General features: G+C 51.0%; 2 protein-coding genes across 4 annotated transcripts in view; one reads left to right on the top strand and one right to left on the bottom strand.

Moving 5' to 3' along the window:
• Positions 1–1,499: 1,499 nt before the first annotated feature.
• Pebp1 (phosphatidylethanolamine binding protein 1) lies at positions 1,500–6,168 on the top strand. The gene is made up of 4 exons (XM_038346532.2): positions 1,500–1,686; positions 2,869–2,978; positions 3,278–3,378; positions 5,372–6,168. Exons 1-4 carry the CDS (start codon positions 1,552–1,554, stop codon positions 5,587–5,589), a joined length of 564 nt encoding a protein of 187 aa, XP_038202460.1. The 5' UTR covers positions 1,500–1,551; the 3' UTR covers positions 5,590–6,168.
• A 7,279-nt stretch (positions 6,169–13,447) lies between these two features.
• The window catches only part of Taok3 (TAO kinase 3), a 189,010-nt gene continuing 179,725 nt past the window's right edge, over positions 13,448–22,732 (bottom strand). For all 3 annotated transcript variants that reach the window (XM_038345127.2, XM_038345129.2, XM_038345128.2), the window contains 2 exons: positions 16,423–16,605; positions 13,448–14,879 (listed from right to left, as the gene is read on the bottom strand). In XM_038345127.2, coding sequence (XP_038201055.1) covers positions 14,718–14,879; positions 16,423–16,605 — 345 coding nt within the window. In that variant the 3' untranslated portion in view covers positions 13,448–14,717. The remainder of the gene's footprint in view (positions 14,880–16,422; positions 16,606–22,732) is intronic.

The following is a 22,732-nucleotide window of genomic DNA, read 5'->3' as shown; positions in this document are numbered from 1 at the left end:
GGACAGAGCTGAGCTGCCTATCTGAACAACCAACTGAACAGGAGAAGGAATAGAGGGCTGCCTAGGCCTTCCCACCACGATGGCCTGTACTTGGGGATGCGGCAATTTGCCACAGCAGTGTAAGAGGAATGCTAAGAGAAAAAGCATGCAGACACATATACACATTCTTAAGTGAGTAGTATATGTTGTATGAATTCCCATTTTAAAATTTTTAATTTTTTTAATCTTTCTTATGTGAGCCCACAGATTCTCCCATCCTTTCCAGGAGGCAATGTTAATAGGATCTTATCTCAGAGGTTCTCTTATGGGTCACTATAGCTTCTCTGTTCAAAATTATGAGAGAACCAACTACGGACTTCTACAATTTTCCTCTGACCTCTATACTTGGACTTGGGGCAAGAATGTTCAATACCCCACTCCTACTCCCCGCATACACACATAATTAATAAATAAGTAGGAGGAAAAAAAGTGCTCATGCCCTCCATGGAGGATAGAGCGTCCCCTACAGTCTATTAGATACACAATCTAAAAATTCCCCGGGGAAGGTGGGTTGCAATCAAATCCTCCTCACACCTGCATCCTTCTGGAGGCCCATGCATTTGCTGACAGCTTCCATCCTTTGGAGGCTGCCCTAACTGCAAAGCCGGCGATGACCGGTCCAACTTTGCTTACCCTTCTCAGTCTGGTCTTCTCAATCCCGCTTTCCATTTCTCTCTGTCAAGGCCCCTGGGATGACCTGGAAGCCACCCAGGAAATAGCCACATTCTGAGGCTCTCTCTCTGATTAGCAACCTGAATTCCATTTTGTCTTGTGAAGTCACACTGTCCGTAGGAGGAAAGCAGCCGCCATTTTTCAGGAGCTCAGTTGTTGCTACTTGGCAAGCCACCGTCAGTAAGGGGCTTGCAGACTGTTGACAGTTTCTCAGAGGGGGCGAGGGTTGTCGTTTAAGCCTCTCAAACAAGATCCAGCCACTTCTTCCAGTCATTTGTATGCAATTCTGGCCTTACTTGGCAGACACTCAGGCTGGAAGGTTTAGTGAAGGGAGGTTCCAATGTGGACACTTATGGGGGGATGGGGAGGTCATCATCTGTGCTGCGTGCAGAACTTTCAGTCTGGCTGCTTTGGGGGTCATCCACATTCTGCAGATAAGTCCAACACAGTCATTGATTTCCCCGGGGGCTGAACTTTGGTGGCATTTAAAAAGCTTTTAAAACAACAACAAAAGATAATGCAGGGAAGAAATCGCGCTCGTTTTAAGAAATTCAAAAAGAAAATCAAGGCCTTATCACTGGAAATTGCGAAATGGGGCTAAAAGCCCTTCAAATGAAAAGGAGAAGCCGCAAAAACAATTTAAACCTCGTGTTGAACTCACAGCCCGGCAGCCGCGGGAGGGGGAGGGTCCTTGGACCGTCCAGTTTCGGATTAGCCAATCAGAGGGCGAGAGCCGCGATCTGGTTTGCGATTGGTCGAGTGGCGGAGGCTAATTGCGCAAGCGCCCTGGGTTCGCGGCACTCGGTACTCAGCGCGTGAGCCCTCGTCCACATTGTCGCCATGCCCGCCGACATCAGCCAGTGGTCCGGTCCGCTGAGCCTGCAGGAGGTGGACGAGCGTCCCCAGCACGCGCTGCGGGTCGCCTACGCCGGGGTGGAGGTGGACGAGCTGGGCAAAGTGCTGACGCCCACCCAGGTACGCGCAGGCCTGGGGAGGGAGAGGCCCGGGAGCGGCGCGACGGAGCAGGCCTCGCACCCGGGGCCTCCAGGTTCAACCTCTGTAGCCCCAACTATGCGACGAGTCCCACCCGATAGCCGGAGGCGCCTTATGTAACCTTTGTTAACGGCCCAGAACTTGCAGCCACCCCACCCTAGCGAGTGGCCTGCACTGTGCAGGGCTCCAGGGCCAGCGCCTTCCCATTGCCTGTTTTGCTGTTGAGGGTGGAGGTGGGATGCTGAAGCCCAGCAGCGGCTCCAAGCTCAGAGAAAGTAGGTTTAACCCTTCTCTTTGTGTATTTAGAGCACAGGGTTCGGGATGGTGACTTGGAAGTTTCCATTGGGAGGCCTGGCCGGTCTCCATTGTCCCAAACTTTGTACGTGTCCTTGGGAGCTGTCATTTTCTGAGCTCTTGAACTTGTTCATTGAAGGCAGATTACACATCAGCTGGACACTGTATTCAAAGACATGGTGGCTCAGGACCCCAATAACGTGGAGGAGGACCTAGTGCCACGGTTAATAACGTGGGGACAGTGTTGCTAAGGCTGGTGTGTTCGTGCGTGCGTGTGCAAGAGAGAGAGCCGATAGAGATAGGACCTAACTTGAGAGAGGGAGAGGGGTAGGATCTCACTGGTGTAGCTCTGGCTGGCCTGGAATGGAACTCACTAGGTGACCAAGCTGCCTTTGCACTCACAGAGATCCGCCTCTGCCTCCCAAGTACTGGGCATTAAAGGCATGCACCACATCAGTTTTTTGTTTTTTTCTGGCTTTTTAAGATTTGTTTTATTTTTATTTATGTATATGTGAGTGAGAGCAGGGAGTTGTGGAGGCCTGAAGAGGCATCAGGTCCCCTGAAGCTGAAGTTGCTGGCAGTTAAGGACCATCCTCCCTCACCCCCTCATGTGTGCTGGGAATGTCTGTTCTTTGCAAGAGTTCTTGATAGTTGAGCTGTCTCTCCAGCCCCAAGATTCAGGCTTTTAGTAGAGGCCATACTTGGAAACTTCCAATAGATTAAACTACAAGAAGCTATTTTTGTATCCTGAGTAAAAGAAGTCAATAAAAAACTAGTCCTCATGGTTTATCTTTTAGGGGTATAAGGCTGCAAATATTGAGTTTGAGAGCACTTTTGAATTTTTAACCTCAAACTGGTTCCTTTCTACAGGTTCAGAATAGGCCCAGCAGCATTTCATGGGATGGCCTTGACCCAGGGAAACTCTACACCCTGGTCCTCACCGACCCAGATGCTCCCAGCAGGAAGGACCCCAAATTCAGGCAAGTTGGGGAAAAGATGGTGAGAGGCAGTCATCCAGATGTGACGTGTTTGGCAGAAGTCCCTTGTTAGGCAGGAACACATAGACCTGCTGGGATTACAGCATGGTTTGTAGTGCTGGTTAGGAAGCCCACCTGAGCCAGATCACGCCAGCTTCATAGATGGGGTTCTCTTGGCGTCCAGCTCTCTCGCTCGCGTATGCTTTCCGACTGTATCACCTGCCTTCGCAGCTCAGTGTGGAGCAGGTACTTGGTGCACACCTGTCATCTGGCGCTCAGAGTCCCTCGTTCTCTCTCTCCAGGGAGTGGCACCATTTTCTGGTGGTCAACATGAAGGGCAATGACATCAGCAGTGGCAAGGTCCTCTCGGATTACGTGGGCTCTGGGCCTCCCAGTGGCACAGGTCAGTCAAGGCTGCTTCAGGGGAAGGGTGTGAGAGGAGGCAGGGGATGGGGGGACTCTGTCGGGCAGCTGCTGGCCCAGTTTATTTCCAAGCCTCTCCCTCAGGGAGACGCAAGTCTGCTTGCTTTCTGCTTTGGGCCAGTCCTTTCCAGTGCTGTCGCCAATCTGAGGGCTTGTGGGGTTCTGATTGGGTGTGGCCTCTGTGGAACCGCTTCTTGGTCTCCTAGAGAGCTGCATCAGTATGTGACTTTTGGCGGTCCTGAAAAACCAAAGCCAGGGCCCTCCGACACTTTAGGCAAGCTCTCTGTCACTGGGCTGTCAAATGCCTCCAACAGGCAGGGGCACAGAGAGAGCAGGCAGTGCTGTGGAAGCTGGGAGTGGGATTCGGGAGCGGGGGGGGCGGATGTGAGGCAAACAAAGTTGAGCCCCTCTGGTCTCTGTCTAAGCTCTGCTCTGTCTGATCTTGGGAGTTTCTGATTTTGTAAACAGGAAGTGATCACTGTTTTCACATAAATGCCCAAAGACTTCCCCAAATGTGGTTGGGTATCTTGAAAAGGCTTGGAAGACTGTAGCGAGCCTCATTGATGACACACATGCACACACGCATGCACACTGTAGTGACCCACATTGGACACACACTTGTTTTGTGTTTACATGGACAGTGTGAGTCAGTGAGATTCATCTCTGACATTGAAATTCCCTAACTCGCACAAGCACCCCTGGAGCTGGTGGGAGTCGCCTGTTACACGGTGTTCCCTCTCGCTGGAAGGAGGCCATGGTGATGGTGGCTGATGCGTGGCAGAATGCAAGCGTTTGTGCATTGTTCTGCTCTCAGCACTGACTGGAATAATGAGCACCTAGTAAGGACAAGGACCACTGCTCATGGCTCACAGTGTGGCCACTGGCCCAGCAGCTTCCAGGTGGCTTAAAGGCCCCCCGCGTGTTCCTAACCGGAGAGTAAAGAAGCAGATTTCTTGGAGACTCTTAAGGTTCTCCAGGGCACCAACAAAAGCAGGTGATTTAATTATAGACGGGAGACACTGGGGAGTAAAGCGAGTCTCTCGGGTAGGAGCTGTGCTCTGTTTTGAAGACTAGACACCCCAGCAGCTCTGGGAGAGGGGGGAGGTTTGAAGTTTAGCTTGCAGAATAAACTGATGGATCGTGAAGTTTCGGGCGGTGGAATTGAGGCACACACATCTGGACACTCCAGGAAGCTGGGAGCTCTTCCCGTCACCTAAAGGTCTTAGAGGTGGCCTTGTTCCTGTGGCTCCCAGGATTTTCTGCTGTCTGCTTCCATGAGTTGTTTGGTCACCACACTTCTCATGGGCAGAGCGTGCAGGACAAGTGGCCTTGATGTGAGAGTCATTCTGTTTCTGGTTTCCAATTCATTTCCTTTCGTTAATTAGTATTCCCTGTGCCCGCGTGCCTCGTGGCTCAGCCTTCCTCTTGCTGAGCACTTGGGCTGTGGCCAGGATGTGGGTGCTGTGAATAGAGTCTCTGTGTGCCCTCTGGCTGTTCTTGGCGGGGCTCCATCTCTCTTAGTTCGACATCCCAGGTCTACGAGTTGCCTGGAGTTCTCCAAAATGGCTATTCTACACTCTGATCAGCTTGTGGGAAGCTTTTGTGAGTCTGTGAAGTCCTTGCAGACCCTGGCAGGTCACTGATGCTTTTGTGACAGGTGGCATACTGTGGCTTCTTTGTCCAGCACTCTGATGGATGATGGCCACTTCTGTTGTTACCATCCCTTTTCAAAAAGTGGTTAAAACAATGGGATTTTGACATAGTTTCCTGCAGCCCGTGCTAGCCTTGAACTTTCAGAGTCCTTGGGAATGGTCCTGAACTCAGATCCTGATCAAGTGACCACTGCCCCACTCTATGTTGTGCTGTGTAGAGAACCAAGCCGGGGATGTGTGTATGTTAGGCAAGAGCATTCCCAACTGTGGTGCATCCCCACCCCAAACTTACTGTCTGGGTGATGCTTGCCCCTCCTGCAGGCCTCCACCGCTATGTCTGGCTGGTGTATGAACAGGACAAGCCACTGAACTGTGACGAACCCATCCTCAGCAACAGGTCAGGAGATCATCGCGGCAAGTTCAAGGTGGCGGCCTTCCGCAAGAAGTATCACCTGGGAGCCCCGGTGGCGGGCACATGTTACCAGGCGGAGTGGGACGACTATGTGCCCAAGCTGTATGAGCAGCTCTCTGGGAAATAGAGGAGCTGTGGAGGCCAGCGGTCCTGGGGACCCCCACAGTATTGTCAAGTTGTACAAAGCATGCTGTTTCTCCTCCTTTCCTACCCCCTCGCAGGGAGTCCTGAGCTGTGCTAGGATAGAGGTGTAGGGTGACCTCTTGCTGCCCATCCTTATGATTCTAATAATCGTATCCAGGTTTATGTTTGCTCGAATTTAGGATCCATCTAGGGGGTGTTTGGTGTTCTGATGGAGTCCTTGTGTTAATTTAAGATTTGCAACTCTGAAAAGTAAAGACCTCAGCTCCATGTGAGGGTGAGGGCTGCTGTTGTCTGCACATGGTTTGACAGGGACTCACCTAGAACCAGGCACGGTGGCATCTTCTGAGATGAGTTTTTAGAGTTCTGTCTCCATCTGAGACAACACAGGGTTTCCATCTCAGCTGGGGCAGGCGGCTGCACAGGCGTTGGTGTCCTGTGGCTGAGGCGAGGCCCCAGAGAGAGCGCTGAGTCTTGCTTCTCAATAGTGTGAGCAGAAGTTCCTGGAGTTGCTAGGTGTGTTAATCTTGTCTGTACATCATCAAATAAAAACAAAGGCATTGGATTCAGGCATCCGGGTATTTTCTTCACTGTGTCTGGGTTTCATGCATGGGTGGAGGAGCCCTCTGAGACAAGCAGCGGTGCCATCTGGCCACAGGGAGTTTCTGCCACCTCCTCTCTTATAATGGGCAGTGGGAGTACTGCTGATGGAGGAGGGAGAGTCGAGAGTGGTGGCGCACGCCTTTTGTCCCAGCACTTGGGAGGCAGAGGCAAGGAGAGCTCTGTGAGTTCTAGGCCAGCCTGGTTTCCATAATGAGATCTCAACAACAAACGACCAAACTCCCAGGCTTCAGGCTGGCCTGGGAATGGTGGATCAGACCTGTATCCCCAGTATTTGGGAGGCTGAGGCAGGAGGATTGTGTGAGTTTGGAGACAGCTTGGGCTACATAAAAAGGGTCACAGAGATTACCTAGCAGGCAAAGGCTAGCCCCAGAACCCAGAGGTAAAAGGAGAAAACTGCAGCCAGTTGCAATCTGACTTCCATACATGCACCTTGGCACCGCGGACATCCAAACACAAATATATAATTTTAAAATGTATTGAAAGAGAGAAATCAGCTGGCTTGCTTCAGGCCTAGAAGGACCTTTGCTTTGGACAAGTTGGTTAAGGTCGGATACCCTTACTGCTTTTGTACCCTTGTGACAGGCTTGATCAGCAAGAGGTTTGTTTTGGCTTTTACTTGAGTCTGTCACAGCAGGAGAAGCATAGCCAGGTGGCTTGGGCTGAGGTGGTGGCACTGTCTGGTAAAGGGGTTCACCTAGCAGAGCCAAGAGCATGAGGTTGAACCAGCTGGGCTGGAACTCTCACTTCCTCTAGCCAGAAACCAACTCTGAAGAGTTCACAGCCTTCCAGAACAGCTCTCCTGTCTGGACAAAGAATCGTGGGAGAGCCTGGTCAAATTCAGAACGGCACATTGCTTCCTTAGGCGCCAGGGATGTGACCTAGGGCCCCTCTGCACTGCCCACATTTTCCACGAGCCTTCCCCTTCACCGCCGTGGTAAAAGGCTGTCAGTGTTGCCGAAACACATCCCTCCCCCATCCACAGAGGGGTCAGGGCCAGGTGGAGGAGACTCCCAGCTCCTGCCCAGTGTCAGAAGTTCCTGTCACTGTGAATTGGGTTCATGGGAAAGGGTCTGAAGTTAGACTCCTTGCTGTTCTTGTCTGGTGAGAAAGCCTTACAACATACCTCAGGCTGGCCTTGAACTCACAATCCTGCCTCTGGAATTACAGGCCTAGCCACCTCCTAGTACTTCCTTTACAAACGTTGACAACATAGCTTGGTGGCTTCTGGGTGGGATAAGATAGGTAGATTTTTGTGGAAAAATGTATTTTTAAAGTTAATAAAAGTTATAAAAATGAATGATGGGGAGCTCAGGAGATGGCTCAGAGGTTAAGAGCACCAAATGCTTTTCTAGAGGTCCTGCGTTCAATTCCCAGTAACCACATGGCGCTCACAGCCATCTGTAATGAGATCTGGCGCCCTCTTCTGGCCTGCAGCGCACATACAGACAGAATGCTGTATACGTAATTAATAAATCTTAAAAAAATGAATGATAGGGTTGGGGCGGAGCTCAGTGGTAGAGTAGACATGCCCTTTGAATGTACATGTGTACACCCCCTGGTTTGATCCCAGCACTGAAAAACACACTACACACACAATTGTACTCCCAACAGTGTGGAAAGAAAGTGCCTTCCATCTCAACAGGGTGTCTTGATGGCAGTCCCTGGCGTAGGCTCTCTCCCAGACTTAAAAGTCTCGGCATGTACTCTGGTGAACACTGTTAGGTACTTACTTAACGAAATTGTTTGGTTGTTTTGTTTTTGAGATGGGCTTTCTCCAACAGCCCTGGCTGTCCTGAAACTTGCTCTGTAGACCATGATGGCCCTTGATCTCACAGAGATCCGCCTGCCTGTGCTTCCTGAGTGCTGGGATTAAAGGCGTGCGCCACCAGGCCCTGCTCAAAATTTTTTCAAAAAATATTTTCATTCTTTGTGTGTATGTGTGTGTGCGTGTGCGTGCATGCGTGCATGTGTGTGCAGGTGCCTGTGGAGCCCAGAAGAGGGTGTCAGGTTCTGGAGCTGGAGTTGTAGGTGGCTGTGCCCCACCTAATCTCTAATCTGGGTGCTGGGAACTGGACTCAGGTCCTCTGCAAAAGCAGTGTGCACTCCTAACCACTGAGCCTTCCCTCCAGCCTTTTCTTTAAAATAGTAAAAAATTTTTATTTATCCATTTGTCCATCTATATCTACTGTGGGTGTACCACACATGTGCACATGCACACACATGCGCACACTACTGCACGTGAAGACCAGAGTACAATTTGTGGGAGGTGATTCTTCCTACTCTGTGGGTCCTGGGATCAGACCGTCAGGTTTGGTGGCAAGTACCTTCATCCGCTAAGCCATCTCACCGACCCCAGGCACATATTTTTCCAAACACACTAATTTATGCAGTGGTTCTCCAGGTGTGTAGCTCACATTGTGACCAGGTACTTCCTTTTACACATGCCCACACCACTGTATCATTTCGTTTGTATGGTTTCATTTATTTCTGTTCATTTGCTGTTGTAAATAGTGCTTTGGCAAACGCCCTTCATACGTGTAGGAAGTGCTTTGGCAAGTTAATTTTGTGGGGTGGGGGGAATCCCTAATATTGCAACAATTGTTCCCACAGGCCTGCATCTTTTCAGTTCTGATATATGCACAATGCCCTCCAGAAAGACAGTAGTGGTGTATGAGTTCCTTCTCCACATTCAGGACAGTTTTACTGAACTTCAAACTTTGTTCTTTAAAAAGTGGTAATCAGGGCGAGGTCGTCCTCTGCTTCCTTGTCTAAACGTGTGGACGTGGGCCAGCAATATGGCTTAGTAGGTAAAGTCACTGCCCCCAAATCTGACTTGGAGGGCACCCACACTGTGGAAGGAAAGCACCTGACTCTCCACGGTTGTCCTCTGGTCTCCGTGTGTGATCTGTGGCACACGTGGGCATGCAACATACACAAAATAAGAAAGGCAACAAATGGTGTTGGGGCAGCTGGCCCAATCCCTGCGTTCAGGGGCGTGGCTGCCCCAGCGGAGTAGGATACCCCGCCGGTACATAACCGCCGGTACCTTTGCCGGTACAAAATGGGGCTGGAGAGATGGCTCAGCGGTCTTCCAGAGGTCCTGGGTTCAATTCCCAGCAACCACAGGGCAGCTCACAATCCGATGCCCTCTTCTGGTCTGCAGGCATACATGCAGGCAAGCACCTGTATACATAAAAAAAAAAAATCTTTTAAAAAATGTAATAAATGATTAACCTGGACCTGGTGGACATTCACGAACAACGTCCAGAGGTTCAGGGCAGTTCCCTGATTACAGCCATCCCAGAGTGTAATATAAGGGCTTGGAGTGACACAGGAGTACTAGTGACAGCAGTTTGGGGGTGCAGTCCACCACGGCTGGGGGCATGGCAGCAGGAGCTTGAAGCAGTTGTTTTGTGACATCTGCGGGCAGGAAGCTGAGCGAGATGAACGCTGGTGCTCGGCTTACTTCCTCCTTTCTGTTCACTTCAGGACCCCACCCCATAGCAGGGTGACACCCACAATTGGTGTGGATCTGCTCACCTCAATCTAGATGATCTCTCACAGGCGTGCCCAGAGGCTTGTCTCTTCTATGGATGATTCCAGGTGTCTCAGCGTGCAGCCAGGCTCACAGTCCAGGATTACTTAAAATTTTATTCAGTTAGTGTGTGTGTCTGTGTGAATTTGCACATGCATGCATAACGTGTGGGTGTGCATCGCAGCGTGCGTGTGGTCAGTGGACGACTTGGCGGAGTTGGTTCTCTCCTACCTGTTCAGGTATTGAACTTACATCACCAGGTTTGCAGAGCAAGCTCTTTGTTGCTGAGCCAACCATCTTGCTTGCCCACAGCCGGCCCGCCCCCAGACGGCCCCGCCCCCAGCTGCCCCCCGCCGGCCCCGCCCCCATCCGGCCCCGCCCACAGCCCAGTAGTATTTCTAAGGGTGGAATCTGGGACGTGCCTACCACTCTGACCTTATGTAGAAGGGAACATATGCCATGACAACCAACCTGTCTGGAATTTCTTAATTCACCTCTAGTAAACAGAGGTCATCTATCAAAAGCCGGGCTAATATCTCGTCAGTGTTTATGCCCAACTGCATGTGGTTGAAGCCTGTCGTGATACCGGTGCAAAGTCAGGCAGCCTCGCTGTTGATTGGAAATTCCTGCGTGATTTACAGATAGAGCCCGCACTGCGAGCCTTTTGTAAACAGACTCCCGCAAGCCTCTTGACTCCTCTCACTCACTCAGCTCCTACCTGGAGAGAGTGTCTCTTAGTCCCTTGAACTTGCCAGGCGCTTCCGGAGATCTGGCCTTTCACAAACTCATTTTTCTGCTCTCTCTGCTGACACTGATGACCCTTACAGTAACTGAGTGGGCTAGGTATTCCCATGGCACTGTGGCCATGTTTCCATTTTTCCATTGCCAGTTAAAGATGTGTGCGCTTATAGGTTTCCTTCCTTCTTTCCTTCCTTCCTCTCTTCCTTCTTCCCTCTCTTTCTTCTTCCCTCCCTCCCTCCCTCCCTCCCTTCCTTCCTTCCTTTTCTTTCTTTCCTTCCTTTTTCTTTCCTTCCTTTTGTTTTCTCTTTCCTTCCTTTCTCCTTCCTCATTCCTTCCTTTTTCTTTCTTCCTTTTTTCTTTCCTCCCCCCTCCCTTCCTCCCTTCCTTTCTTAGGCAGGGTATTACATCTCTCAAGATGGCCTCAGACTCAAACTTCCTATCCTCCAGCTCCGCCTCTCTGCTGCTGGGATTGCAGCTGAATGCACAGCATGGGTTCATGCAGTGCTGAGAGTAGAATCCAGGGTCTGTGCGTGGTCAGCAGGCTGACATCTTTAGCCTCTGTATGCAGAGGTATTTTTTTTTTTTTTTGGTAATTGGTTTTTTAGAAGGTTATTTAAAAATATGTCTAGGTATGGGTATGTTTCTGTGTGCTGGTATATGTATGTAAGTGCAGTGCCTATGGCGAGAGGGTATTGGGTTCTCTGGAGCTGTGTGTGTGTATGTGTGTTATATGTATGTATGCATGCATGCATTATGTATTTAAATTTCATGTTTAGGAGGTAGTACCCTTTAGAAAGTCAAGGACTGCGATTGTGCCCTGTGGAGGCGTGGCTCAGTGGTAGAGTGCTTACAGAAGGTATGCAAGGCCCTCGGTTTTTCCCCCAGCACAAGAGGAAAACAAAACAAAACAAAACGCCTACCGAACAACACTAAGAAACTGAAACGCCCAGCAGCGGAGGATCATTCATGTGTCCTGAACTCTCCTAGATGACTGAGAAGGGGTTCTTAGGGGCCTTGTTTATTTATTTTCTCTCTGTTTTGAGATGGAGTCTCAGAGCATAGCCCAGGTTGGCTCTGGCCAGATTGGCTTCCGATAGCCCAGGCTGGCTTCTGTCGGATCTGCTCCTGCCTCTTGTCTCCATGGACTTCTGTGTCCATAGGCTTCATCACCAGTCATGTATCCTAAGCACTAATCTGAGTGTCACCTGTAGGGCACATTAACACATCTCAGGCATCTGGGATAGGCACCCAGTAAACCGCCACGATAATCACAGAGCAAGGCTTTTACCAGGTATGCCTTAGCTAGCTATATGCATGACAACTCAGTGGGTGTGCACATGTGTATACACATGCTGTGATGCACATGTAGAGGTCAGAGGGCAGCTTGCAGGAGTGGGGTTGTCTTTCATCATGTGGGCTCCAGGGTTTGAACCCCTGTTATCAGGTTTGGCAGCAAGCACCTTTTACTCACTCAGCCATCTTGCCGGCCAATAAACCTGTTACACAATCCTTTTTAAAACCAGGGGAGTTTACTACATGCTGGAAAAGAGGACACTGGCTCTTGGCCCCATCCTTATGTTTCTTTGATAACTGGATTGTTGATTTTGGTTTTTCTGAGGCAGGGTTTCTCTGTGTAACCTGTTAAGCCTTGGCTGTCCTGGAACTCAGAGATCTGCCCGCCTCTGCCTCCTGAATGCTGGGATTAAAAACGTGCACCACTCTAGGCTCCTCCAACATCAGTGTGCTGACCATAAACACCATGGGCAACTTGGCGATTGTTACCATGGCTTCACAGAGGAGATAATTAGTAACTATTTGTAATTTTACACGTGCCATAGTGAGACCAACAGGTTTCAGATGTTCATTACTCACTCTTTTAGGATCCAAGAATGGTCCTCAGTCCTCATTCAAAAGAGCAGTGTTGGCAGGGGCTGGGGCTGGGACAGGGGCTGGGGCAGGAGCTGGGACAGGGGCTGGGGCAGGGACTGGGACAGGGGCAGGAGCTGGGGCAGGGGCTGGGGCAGGAGCTGGGGCAGGGGCTGGGGCAGGGGCTGGGGCAGGGCCAGGGGCTGGGGCAGGGGCTGGGGCAGGGCCAGGGGCTGGGGCAGGAGCTGGGGCAGGGGCTGGGGCAGGGGCTGGGGCAGGGGCTGGGGCAGGGGCTGGGGCAGGGACAGGAGCTGGGGCTGGGGCAGGGGCAGTGTTCTAGTGCTGACCTAGCACACAGGAGGCTGAACTTAGTCCTCAGCTCTGAAGAATTGAAAACCGCATGTGACCTCAGCTTGGCTAAGCAGCCCAACTTTCAGCTCATTAGGAAAATATAAAACAGGGCTGGGTGTGACGACACAGGCCTGTAATCTCAGCACTCTGGGGAGGTGGTGGGGCAGAGGCAGAAGGATCTCTGTGAGTTCGAGGCCAGTCCAGTCTACATGGTGAGTTCCAGAAAAACACCAAAGTGGGAAACCCAAAAACAAACAACAACAAAAAACAGAGACAATAATAACAAGAAAGCAAAATCCCATTTCAACATGCAAGGCTTGCAGGGCTAAGACGACAAGGTGGGGGGGGGGAGAAGACATACTGGAAGTTCCGTCTTTACTACACAGTTACTCTAGTCAAAGGAGACTGGAAAGGATGGAGTCTGCGCTACAGTAGGACAGTGTCCAGGGGGAGTGCTCCCATGCCTCCTCCACCGCTTGTTCTTCTTTGTGGGGTCCAGTCCTCTTACCTGCGATCCCGTGTGGCTTGTACTCCTATGGCTAGGGACCCTTTGAGCATGTCAAACAACGCACCTCCATCTTGGTCCAGAAGAAACTGAAATTTCGGCTTTCCCTCAGCATCCTTCTGGGAGGAAGCCCTGGAGCACTGTTCCAGGAGGACTCAGCCCTCAGAGTCATCCCCAGAGGCACCTAGAATGGAAATCCTGCTACAAGAACACAGCCAGGCAATGTGACGAACACTTTTATTTACAAATATAAGTAAAAGCCCTGACAGTTAACCATGCTCTCCCTTGGAACCTGAAAAATGTTTTTTTTTTTTTAAGGTGCATGCAAAAGGAGTAAAGCCTTTTTTTCTTCATCATTTTTTATTGTAAGAAAATACACAGTTTGAAAGGATGGATAATGCAATATTTATGACCAAAGATAGGGGGCGCGGGGAGGGGAAGGAGAAATAAACGGAGATGATCGGACTGAAAAGACATTGAACTCCAGAGACTGAACTGGAAACCGCGGGGAGGTGGGCGTGGGTGGGGGGGAGGAACAGGAGGAGGAAGTAAAAAAATTTTGATCAGAGAAACAGTTAAAATACAATATGAAAATAAGCAATTCCTCTCCTTAGATTCCCTCTATACACAAAATACATGATTTGCCAAAGCCCAATTTTGTGCTACTGGGATTCTGTGAGTTCCGAACGTGTATTCGCACCGTCTGCAACAGCAGAGGATGCCGGGATACAGTAGACCAGGCTGACAGCAAGGCAAACGCTCGCCGGCAGGTTCTTAAAAATCACAAGCTCTCTTCACCCCGCCCACCCACCCCGGCCCCAAAATAGTAATAATATGTTACCACTTCATATGTACATCACAATTAGTTCCTGTAAAATGTATCAAATTTTCAATCTTTAATAAAACTTTGTTTTTTTTTAATTCCTGATGAATAAATACCAAAAAAAATAAAATAAAATAAAATTATGCAGCAGCTGGTTAAGGTGTAAGGCTGCGGATTCTGTGTCTCTCTCCCCCTTGGCATGTATTATTTATTGAGTTTTCTTTCTTTAGTTTTTCTTTTTTTGCTTTACTGTCACTGGTTGGCGACAATGAGGGATTTGCTTAAAGCAATCTACATCTGTGTTCCACTGCTGCTGATTGACCCTAAAGCCACTTGTAAGGTTTTCACCAGAACCTCTGTGGGCCACACCGGTACTGGGTGTGGGTGGTGGACAGTAGGGGCGGCCGGGCCGGCCAGCACTGACAGTTGATATGGGGGAGGAAAGGGCCCCTGATGGAGTAAGAAACAGGCACTAGTCCGACACGATGTCAGGAAGAGAGAGAGAAAGAGAGAGAGGGAGAGAGAGAGAGAAAGAGAGAGAGAGAGAGAGGTGTGTGAAGTGAGAGCAACGCCCGTTAAAATGGGGAATGTAGTTTTGTAAGGTCTGAATTTTTTTGTTTTCTTTTTTTCATTTTTTTTTTTTTTTGTAAATGGCAAAAAAATTTAATCTCATCTATAGTCCTCCTTAGGAAAATCTAATGTCACCAAATTCCCAAATCCCATTCTGAGGCTCTCCATGTCAAAAGTCTCCGTCTCTCGCTCTTGTCGTTCCAGGAGAATCTTGATCCTCTCACTACGTTCCTTCTGCAGGGCGGCCAGCTCCTCTTCAATCTGCACCCAGCACAGAAGAGGGGCTCAGTGCCAACACTCGCTCACAGCCACGAGGGACCCCCCAGGTGTGCAAGCACACACACAGACATACACACACAGACACACACACACACAGACACACAGACACACACACACAGATACACACACACAGACACAGACACACATGCACGCACGCACACACACACACACACGCACACACACACACACACACACACACACACACACGGGGGTGGGGAACAGCCTAGCCCCGAGAGCCAGGAGCCCAGGAACCCAGTGTCTTGGATTTGTCCCGCTATGTCTCACACTTGCTAGGGCTGGGAGCTGGGGTTGTGTGGTACGGATGGGTGTGGGTGGGTGGGGCTGGCGGTAGAGGTGGCCATGCTATCTGAGCCTGGGCTGATCCAGCTCAGTGTCCTCCCTGTGACTTTGCACTTTGCAGTGGCGGGACGGGGCCTCCTGCATCCTAGGAATTTGACTGTGGAACAGTGGCCGGGAGAGCAGGCTACAGTGTTGCTGGGGGGACAGGTTGAGCGGAGCGAGGTCACCAGCTTGAGATGCCGTGTCCGCGTGCTCTCACAGCAAGCTCTTTCCTGCTGAGTCATCTCCTCAGGCCCCGAGATGCTTTGCGTGTATGTACACATGTGCATCCGTGTACATGGCCACTCTTCTCAGCCCCGGGTTTGGGATGCTTCATGACAGTCTCCATGTGACACTCCCTATAACACTGTCTACAGCACACCCTAATCCAAGGGGTGACATTTACTTTATGCGACAATAGCAACCTATCTTTGTTTTCACTCTTCCTAAAAAATTATTTTTATTTAATTATTTATGTCTATGTGAGTCTGTGTTTAAGTATTTTGTTTGTTTGTTTTTTCGAGACAGGGTTTCTCTGCAGCTTTTTTAGAGCCTGTCCTGGAACTAGCTCTTGTAGACCAGGCTGGCCTCGAACTCACAGAGATCCGCCTGCCTCTGCCTCCCGAGTGCTGGGATTAAAGGCGTGCGCCACCACCGCCCGGCTTGTGTTAGGTATGTGCACATGAGTGCAGTGTCTGTGGAGGCCAGAAGAGGGTGTTAAATACTCTGAAGCTGGGGTTTCAGAAGGTTGTGAGCTGCCATGTGGATTCTGGGACCTGAACCCTGGTCCTCTGGAAGAGCAACAAGTGCTCTTAAGTTCTGAGCCATCTCTCCAGCGACTCACTTTATTTCTTAAACAGTCCTGTGGGTAATTCCTTTTGCTGAAAAAAAAATTCCAATCTTATTTGATTATTTTTTAGGCCCCTAGCAGTCGTGTTAGCATCCCATAGTTCTTATGTATGTGATGTCACCCAGCTGGTTAAGATGGCGGGCTTCCTAAGCAGAACCTCGGATGGTTCGATAACCTTCCTGAGCCACCATGTCCCAGGCCTGGACGTAATATCTGCCTCTCTTGGGTGCCAGGGGTAAACTGACAGTCTGATCCTGGGTCACTAGGGAGGGCTCCGCACAAAACTGTGACCCTTCCCTCAGCAGCCCCACCCGTAGCTCCCCAGCAACTCCCTACCTTCTGCTCAAGATGCGCTCTGCGCAGAGACACCCTCTGCTCCAGCTTCTGCAGCTCCCGCTCGTGCTGGGCCTCCGTCTGCATCTTGATTTTGCTCTGATAGGCATTGAGCAGCTCCATCTCCTGCTGGAGCTGTAGTCTCAGGGCCTGGCACTCTGCCTCTTGCGCCTCGTCTAGCCGTAACTGTGGATACAGAAGACACACACTGAATATGTCTATATGCACACAGCAGTCTGCGTGTACTGCTCGGGGGACAACTGGGAACGGTTTCCTTGCTCCGATTTAGGTGGAAGGGCAGAAACTCGACGGATACTGCAATTTGGACCACAGCCAGTGGAGTCTGCCTGGGTGGCCACAGGATTCTAAGGACACCCTTCCTTCAGTGCAGGCCCCAGAGCCCAGGAAGGCTGACCACTCTAGAGGCTAGGTCTGTGTGCTCTGGAGGTGAACTGCTGACCCTGAAGCCCGGCTCTTTCACTCCAGGGTGGCATTTTGTCAATAATTATTCAGCCTCCTTTGGTCTCATTTCTTTTTCTTTTTTCAAGGAAACGATAATTCCCATTAAGATTGGCATGAGTTTTAAATGAGAGAATTCATATAGGATCCCAATCCTAAGACCCCACACATACTACAATGTCCAATAAATAGCAGCTATTACAATATTTTGGTTTTGACAAGACTGTGCCCATATTTAAACACCTTTAACTATAAAATCATGACCCATTGAGTGCTATAGAAGTGAATTCAACAATAATTCACATAGCGTGAAGACCATGCCATTGTAGCTGTTAGAGCAAACAAATCATGCTGGCCAGGCTGTGGCTACACATGGCATCTTCGTCACCGCCAACCCAGAACCCCATGGGTTCAAACATCTCACTCCTTGAGAGCAGCTCCTAATCTCTGGGGATGGATTTTGCTTCACAGCAATGAGATGTAGACTCTGCATCCTGGCCCAGTTCCCTCTGCTCCCAGCTGTGCGCCTCAACTTTACAGTTTGTACCCAGATGGCTAGATCTTATGTGCAGGTGGACCAAGTCCACCTGCTTCTAGAACAAGGGCCTGAGCTCAAACGGCTCCTGTGTCAGACCATGAGCATGGCACAGGCCAGTCCTCTGTCCTCTGCCCCTCAGTCTGGCTGGGATGGCTACCCTGAGTCTCTCTGCCCCTCTCCATACAGGTGATTTCCACAGCTGCATCTCCACCCGATCTGTGTCTGTGACAACTGACAGTGTACCCCAGCGTCTGCAGCAGGAAGTGACTTTGGAAATGTTCAAACTACTTGCAGACTGTCATTCTTAGTCCTTCTGTGGGAAACACGCCATGGACTTAAGGGAAAGTGTGCTTTCTGAGTCACACCCTCAGCAGTCAATGTTAGAATCTGCCAGCGAGGACGGGCCGTTTTCTTCCCATTTCCACTGGGGGACAAAAGCGGGGCTGTGTACACACATCGTCAGCCCAGTCAGAATAGTTTACAGATGGTGTTGAAATGTCCCGTGGCTCTCTGTGAGGACTGCTATGGATGTTCTCCTGATCTGAGAGGTTCCTGACCATAAAAGAAAATGACAGCTCACCCACCTCCTATGCTTACACATCAGCTGCCATGAGCCCCGAATGAGCGGCCGAGACTTCAGACCGCCAGTGGGCAGTTTAGACCCTTGAAGTGTCTCCCTCTGACACAGGGTCTCCCGCAGACCACACTGCAGCTGGAACCTGCTGTGCAGCCAAGGATGACCTTGAACGTCTGGTCCTCCTACCTCTATCTCCCAAGGGCAAGTGTGCACTTCCATGCTGGATTACAGGTGTGCACTGCCATGCTGGAATTACATGTGTGCACTGTCATGCAGGGATTACAAGTGTGCACCGCCATGCAGGGATTACAGGTGTGCACTGCCATGCTGGGATTACAGGTGTGTACTGCCATGCTGGGATTACATGTGTGTACTGCCATGCAGGCATTACATGTGTATACTGCCATGCTGGGATTACAGGTGTGTACTGCCATGCTGGGATTACATGTGTGCACTGCCATGCTGGGATTACATGTGTGCACTGCCATGCAGGCATTACATGTGTATACTGCCATGCTGGGATTACAGGTATGCACTGCCATGCAGGCATTACAGGTGTGCACTGCCATGTAGGGATTACATGTGTGCACTGCCATGCAGGGATTACAGGTGTGCAGTGCCATACTGGGATTACAGGTGTGTACTGACATGAAGGGATTATAGGTGTGTACTACCATGAAGGGATTAAGGTGTGCACTGCCGTGCAGGGATTACGGGTGTGCACCGCCACGCTGGGATTACAGGTGTGCACCGCCACGCTGGGATTACAGGTGTGCACCGCCATGCAGGCATTACATGTGTGCACTGCCATGCTAGGATTACAGGTGTGCACCACCATGCTGGAATTACGGTGCATACCACCATGTTGGAATTTTAGCAGTGCTGGTGACAAAACCCAGGACTTTCTGGACGCTAGACCAGCCCTCTGCCTCCTGAGCTACAGCCCCAGCCTACAGTTTCTTTTGTCTCTGGTATCCTCAAACCACATTCTGTGCCAGCTCTGACCATCTAAGTCCAAGTGCTAGAAAGCACAGGAGTTCCAGATTTTGGAATTTATCACCTGTAGTCACACATGCAAATGCACTCTGAGGTTTATAATAATGTGGGTGAATATCATGCTTGCTTCCTATAAAGGCTCACTGAGAAGAAGAGGAGGCAAGGGCATGTGCAGTGTAACTTAGTGGTGGCCTAGTGTACAGTCACAGCCTGTACCCAAGCTGTGGCCCCCTCCCTACAATGCAGGAGACTGGAAGGCTACAGCCCCTAGGCTGTGTCTCTTTATAAATGAACTTTTACTAGGGCATGCAAGCCCCCCCCTCTCACATACACACGCACACATGCACGCACGTGTACACGTTATTTCTGTCTGGGTCTGCAGAGGTGAGCTGGCTAGCGGGACGGACACCTCATGCTCCACACAGCTTCTCACATTTATGACTTGTCCCTTTATAGAAAAATTAACAAGTGCCAGCTCTTGTCCTAAGCAGTAGCTAATGTGAATGGCTCCCTTCAGCGAGCCTCTGGTTCGCCCAGGTAAAGGAGGGATTAGCTTTACCTGTGGCCCAAGGCCAGGCGGGGTGGACAGCTGTGGCGGCCATACTCAGAGTCTCCTCCTCCCTGTTCCAAGAGAGAGGACACTGCTCTGCCTTAGCCCACTTTCCTTCCCCCGTGCCTACCGATTCACACAACACATTCACTAACCCTTGCTGCAGAGCCAGGCCACGTGGCAGGTGCTGTGTGTGACAGGAGCTAACGAGACAAGAGCCAGGCTGGGCTGTGGCTGGGGAGCTAGAGTGATTATGGGGCAGCCCTGGTTCCATCTCCAGTCCCGAATCAACAGGCGGTGGCCGGGAATGTCTGTAACCCCAGTGCATGGGAGCTGGGGAGGCAGGAGGATCAGGAATTCAACCCTGGCCACATAGTGAGGTTCAGGCTAGCCTGGGCTGCAAGAGACCCTGCCTCAAAACAAAACAAATCAAAAACCAAGACAGGCCTCCTACCTGTTACCTCCTACCTTCCCCACCGCCTTTCTTTCTCCTCGACTCTCTCCTGTAGAGCACTGTCCCCCACTTACACCCCTCATGCTCGGTTTCTGATCATCTTTGTGAGATCCCCACGTGACCTCACCCCCCAGCAGGACCTGCCACCGTTGTGTGCCTTTCTTGCGATTCCTTGCTCTAGCCCGGCCATCGTCCCTGTCTTCTATGTTTTTCTCCCCGCTCTGCCTTCCCTGCTGGACCCTGACAAGCAGGACCTCAGGAAATGTGGGTGTTCCGGAGCCTTAGCCCACGCCCCCTATAAGTGCTCCTCCTCAGGGCTCCTGTCTACTCCAAGAGTCTCTCTTGGGCACATGCTGGCACACCAGACTTCCCTGGGGAGGTAAGTTCTCCAGTTCTCTCTCTGTTTATCTGCTGGACAGATTGGCCTGGGCAGTTTCCCAGAGCCTGAGTTGAATGTGACCACTACGAACTCTTTCTTCCTGCTTCCCTTCCTCAACCTGTCCCACTGTCTTTTTAACAAACTGCCACTGTCACCTACCATTAAGCTCAACCCAGAGACTTAGATCCTTCTTTAATCCTTACTCAGCATCTTGGCCCTGCCACCAAGTACACTCCCTGAACCTCTAACCTGTCTCTCAAACATGGACCCCTCTTCCCTCACCCCAGTATTACATCTCTAGTGTAGCCATCATCCCCAGTGGCCAGGAAAAGCAAAAGCACCACAGTGGTCTCCCATCGCTCTTGCCATCTCTCGGGCCATTCTCCACGTTTCTCTGAGGGATGGTTTCCAAACAGTAATAAGAGGCCACCAGATCCCCTACACTTAAGTGACAGTGCAGTGTGCTGAAGTCTGTAGGCCCGACTATGACCTGGCCCCTGTGCAACCCTCCTGTCTTATTCCCAGGCAAGATCCCCAGCTCTACACATTCCAGCAGAAATGATGTCTCTGAATTCTTCAGATGGGCTATGGTTCTCCCACTCCTGCCACCTCCAGACCAGGCTAGCCCTTCTGGTTCCACTGCTGCCTCCTTGCTTCTCTGCCCGACTCCATGCGTGGCAGCCCCCTTTTGATTCTGCTTCCTCTGCTGCCCCTGGAGGACTGGTCAGGGAATGAGGGTCATCCCCTCCAGGGATGCCTGGAGCATGCTGCGGACAGCACAAACACTCGTCGGATGGACGGACGGATGAGTGAATGAGGTATAAAGGAGCGTGGCAGCACCAGCTAAGAACATGCCTGAGCCTCTTCCTACTGCTGGGAGCTTTGATTGTCCCCTCCACTTGCTACACATCTATGTGCCTCTACTGACGAGGACGGGAGGGGACTCCCATGTGCAGCTTCTTCTTTTTATGGGTGCTCTTTATTTTTGAGACAGGGTCTCATGTAGCCCAGGCTGGCCTTGAACTTGCTATGTGGTTGAGGATGACTTTGAACTTCTGATCCTTCTGCTCCACCTCCCAGGTGCCAGGTTCCCAGGTGGGTGACACCATGCTGGTTTATGCACTGTGGAGGATCAAACCCAAGGCCTCACACGTGCTGGGCAAGCACTCAGCCCACCAAGCTGCAGCCACATCCCTTTGAAGTGGAAGGACACCTCCACGTCCCACGGTTGTGCCGCACTGGCTAAAGCTGCTGTCCAAAGCGGGGAGGTCACTGAGGTTTGCTGCTCTCATGGCTCCTGCACATTTGAACCCAATGGTGGGAAGCTTTGCTCTGCCATCTGTGACTTGCTCTCTCCCAGCCCCTCCTGATCTTTGGGTTCCCATCCTCTTTGATCTATGTCTACCCTTCACACAGCCTTCAAACACGGATGGCTACCAGATCCTGTCCCCAGCCTGCTTCTCAAACTACCCCGCACATGTCCCTGGTAGATTTACTAACTCCTAACTGTTACAGCTGTCCCCACAAGGCAAAGGCATGGGACCCTTTGTCTTCAATCCTGGCATGCCTTCTGAACTGCAGATTTTAGGGTCTGCATCTCTCCACATGGACACAGGGCTCAGAGCCACCTTACTCAATCACTGTGCCCAGCATCTGAGTTCACCCTCTTTCCTCAACTCTCCCGGTCTCCTGAGAACTCCCCTTTGGAACTCAATTCTCTCTGCCACCCCCCCCAAGTGTTCCCCAAACTCTGCCCAGCCCTCACCACGTCCATGTGCCTGCCTCCCATGCCCCTCTTGTGCTGTGTGAACCCCAGGACTCACAGGAACTGCACCCTGGTCCCCCGAGGCCTTTCGTAGAGCGACAGCTCACCTCCTGCCTTGAGGTTCTGACCCTCACCTCTATCCCCATGTTTGACTCTCCAGCTGTGGCAGGTGGTCAGGCTGGCCATTCGTTCTCAGGCCTGCGGAGCTTCTGAATCTTTGCAGACTGCAACCTCAGGTAGAACTAATGTTTGTGTTTAGTAAACCAGTGGCCATCGGGGCTGGTCACTGTGGGATGATGTCATTCAACTCCCTGACAGACCCATTTCCTAATCTACCAACATCGTTGGGATCCTGGGATCCAGTGGAGAACCAGGAGAGACTAGCCTGGGAATAAGACAAACCAGGAGGGGCACATTGGGGCTCCTCCCCTTCCCTTCCCTCCCTATTTCTTTCTTCCCTCCTCTTCCTCTTTCCTTCTACCCCTCCCTTCCTTCTTCTTTCCCTACCCTCCTCTTTCCCTTCTTTTCAGGGCTAGGGGCCCTGCTGCAAGTGGTCTCCTGATGAACTACATCCCCTGCCTTTGTTTTGCCAGAC

The sequence above is a fragment of the Arvicola amphibius genome, chromosome 10 (genome assembly GCF_903992535.2).
Source record: "Arvicola amphibius chromosome 10, mArvAmp1.2, whole genome shotgun sequence".
Taxonomy (NCBI): Eukaryota; Metazoa; Chordata; class Mammalia; order Rodentia; family Cricetidae; genus Arvicola; species Arvicola amphibius.
This window is presented reverse-complemented; position numbering and strand designations above follow the sequence as displayed.

What these genes read in the sequence shown, in the direction of transcription:
- Pebp1 (XM_038346532.2), top strand. Translation starts at nt 1,552, where the DNA reads ATGCCCGCCGACATCAGCCAGTGGTCCGGTCCGCTGAGCCTGCAGGAG. An exon ending in AAGTGCTGACGCCCACCCAG is followed by an intron (nt 1,687 to 2,868) that starts GTACGCGCAGGC and finishes TCCTTTCTACAG; the next exon opens with GTTCAGAATAGGCCCAGCAG. An exon ending in AGGAAGGACCCCAAATTCAG is followed by an intron (nt 2,979 to 3,277) that starts GCAAGTTGGGGA and finishes CTCTCTCTCCAG; the next exon opens with GGAGTGGCACCATTTTCTGG.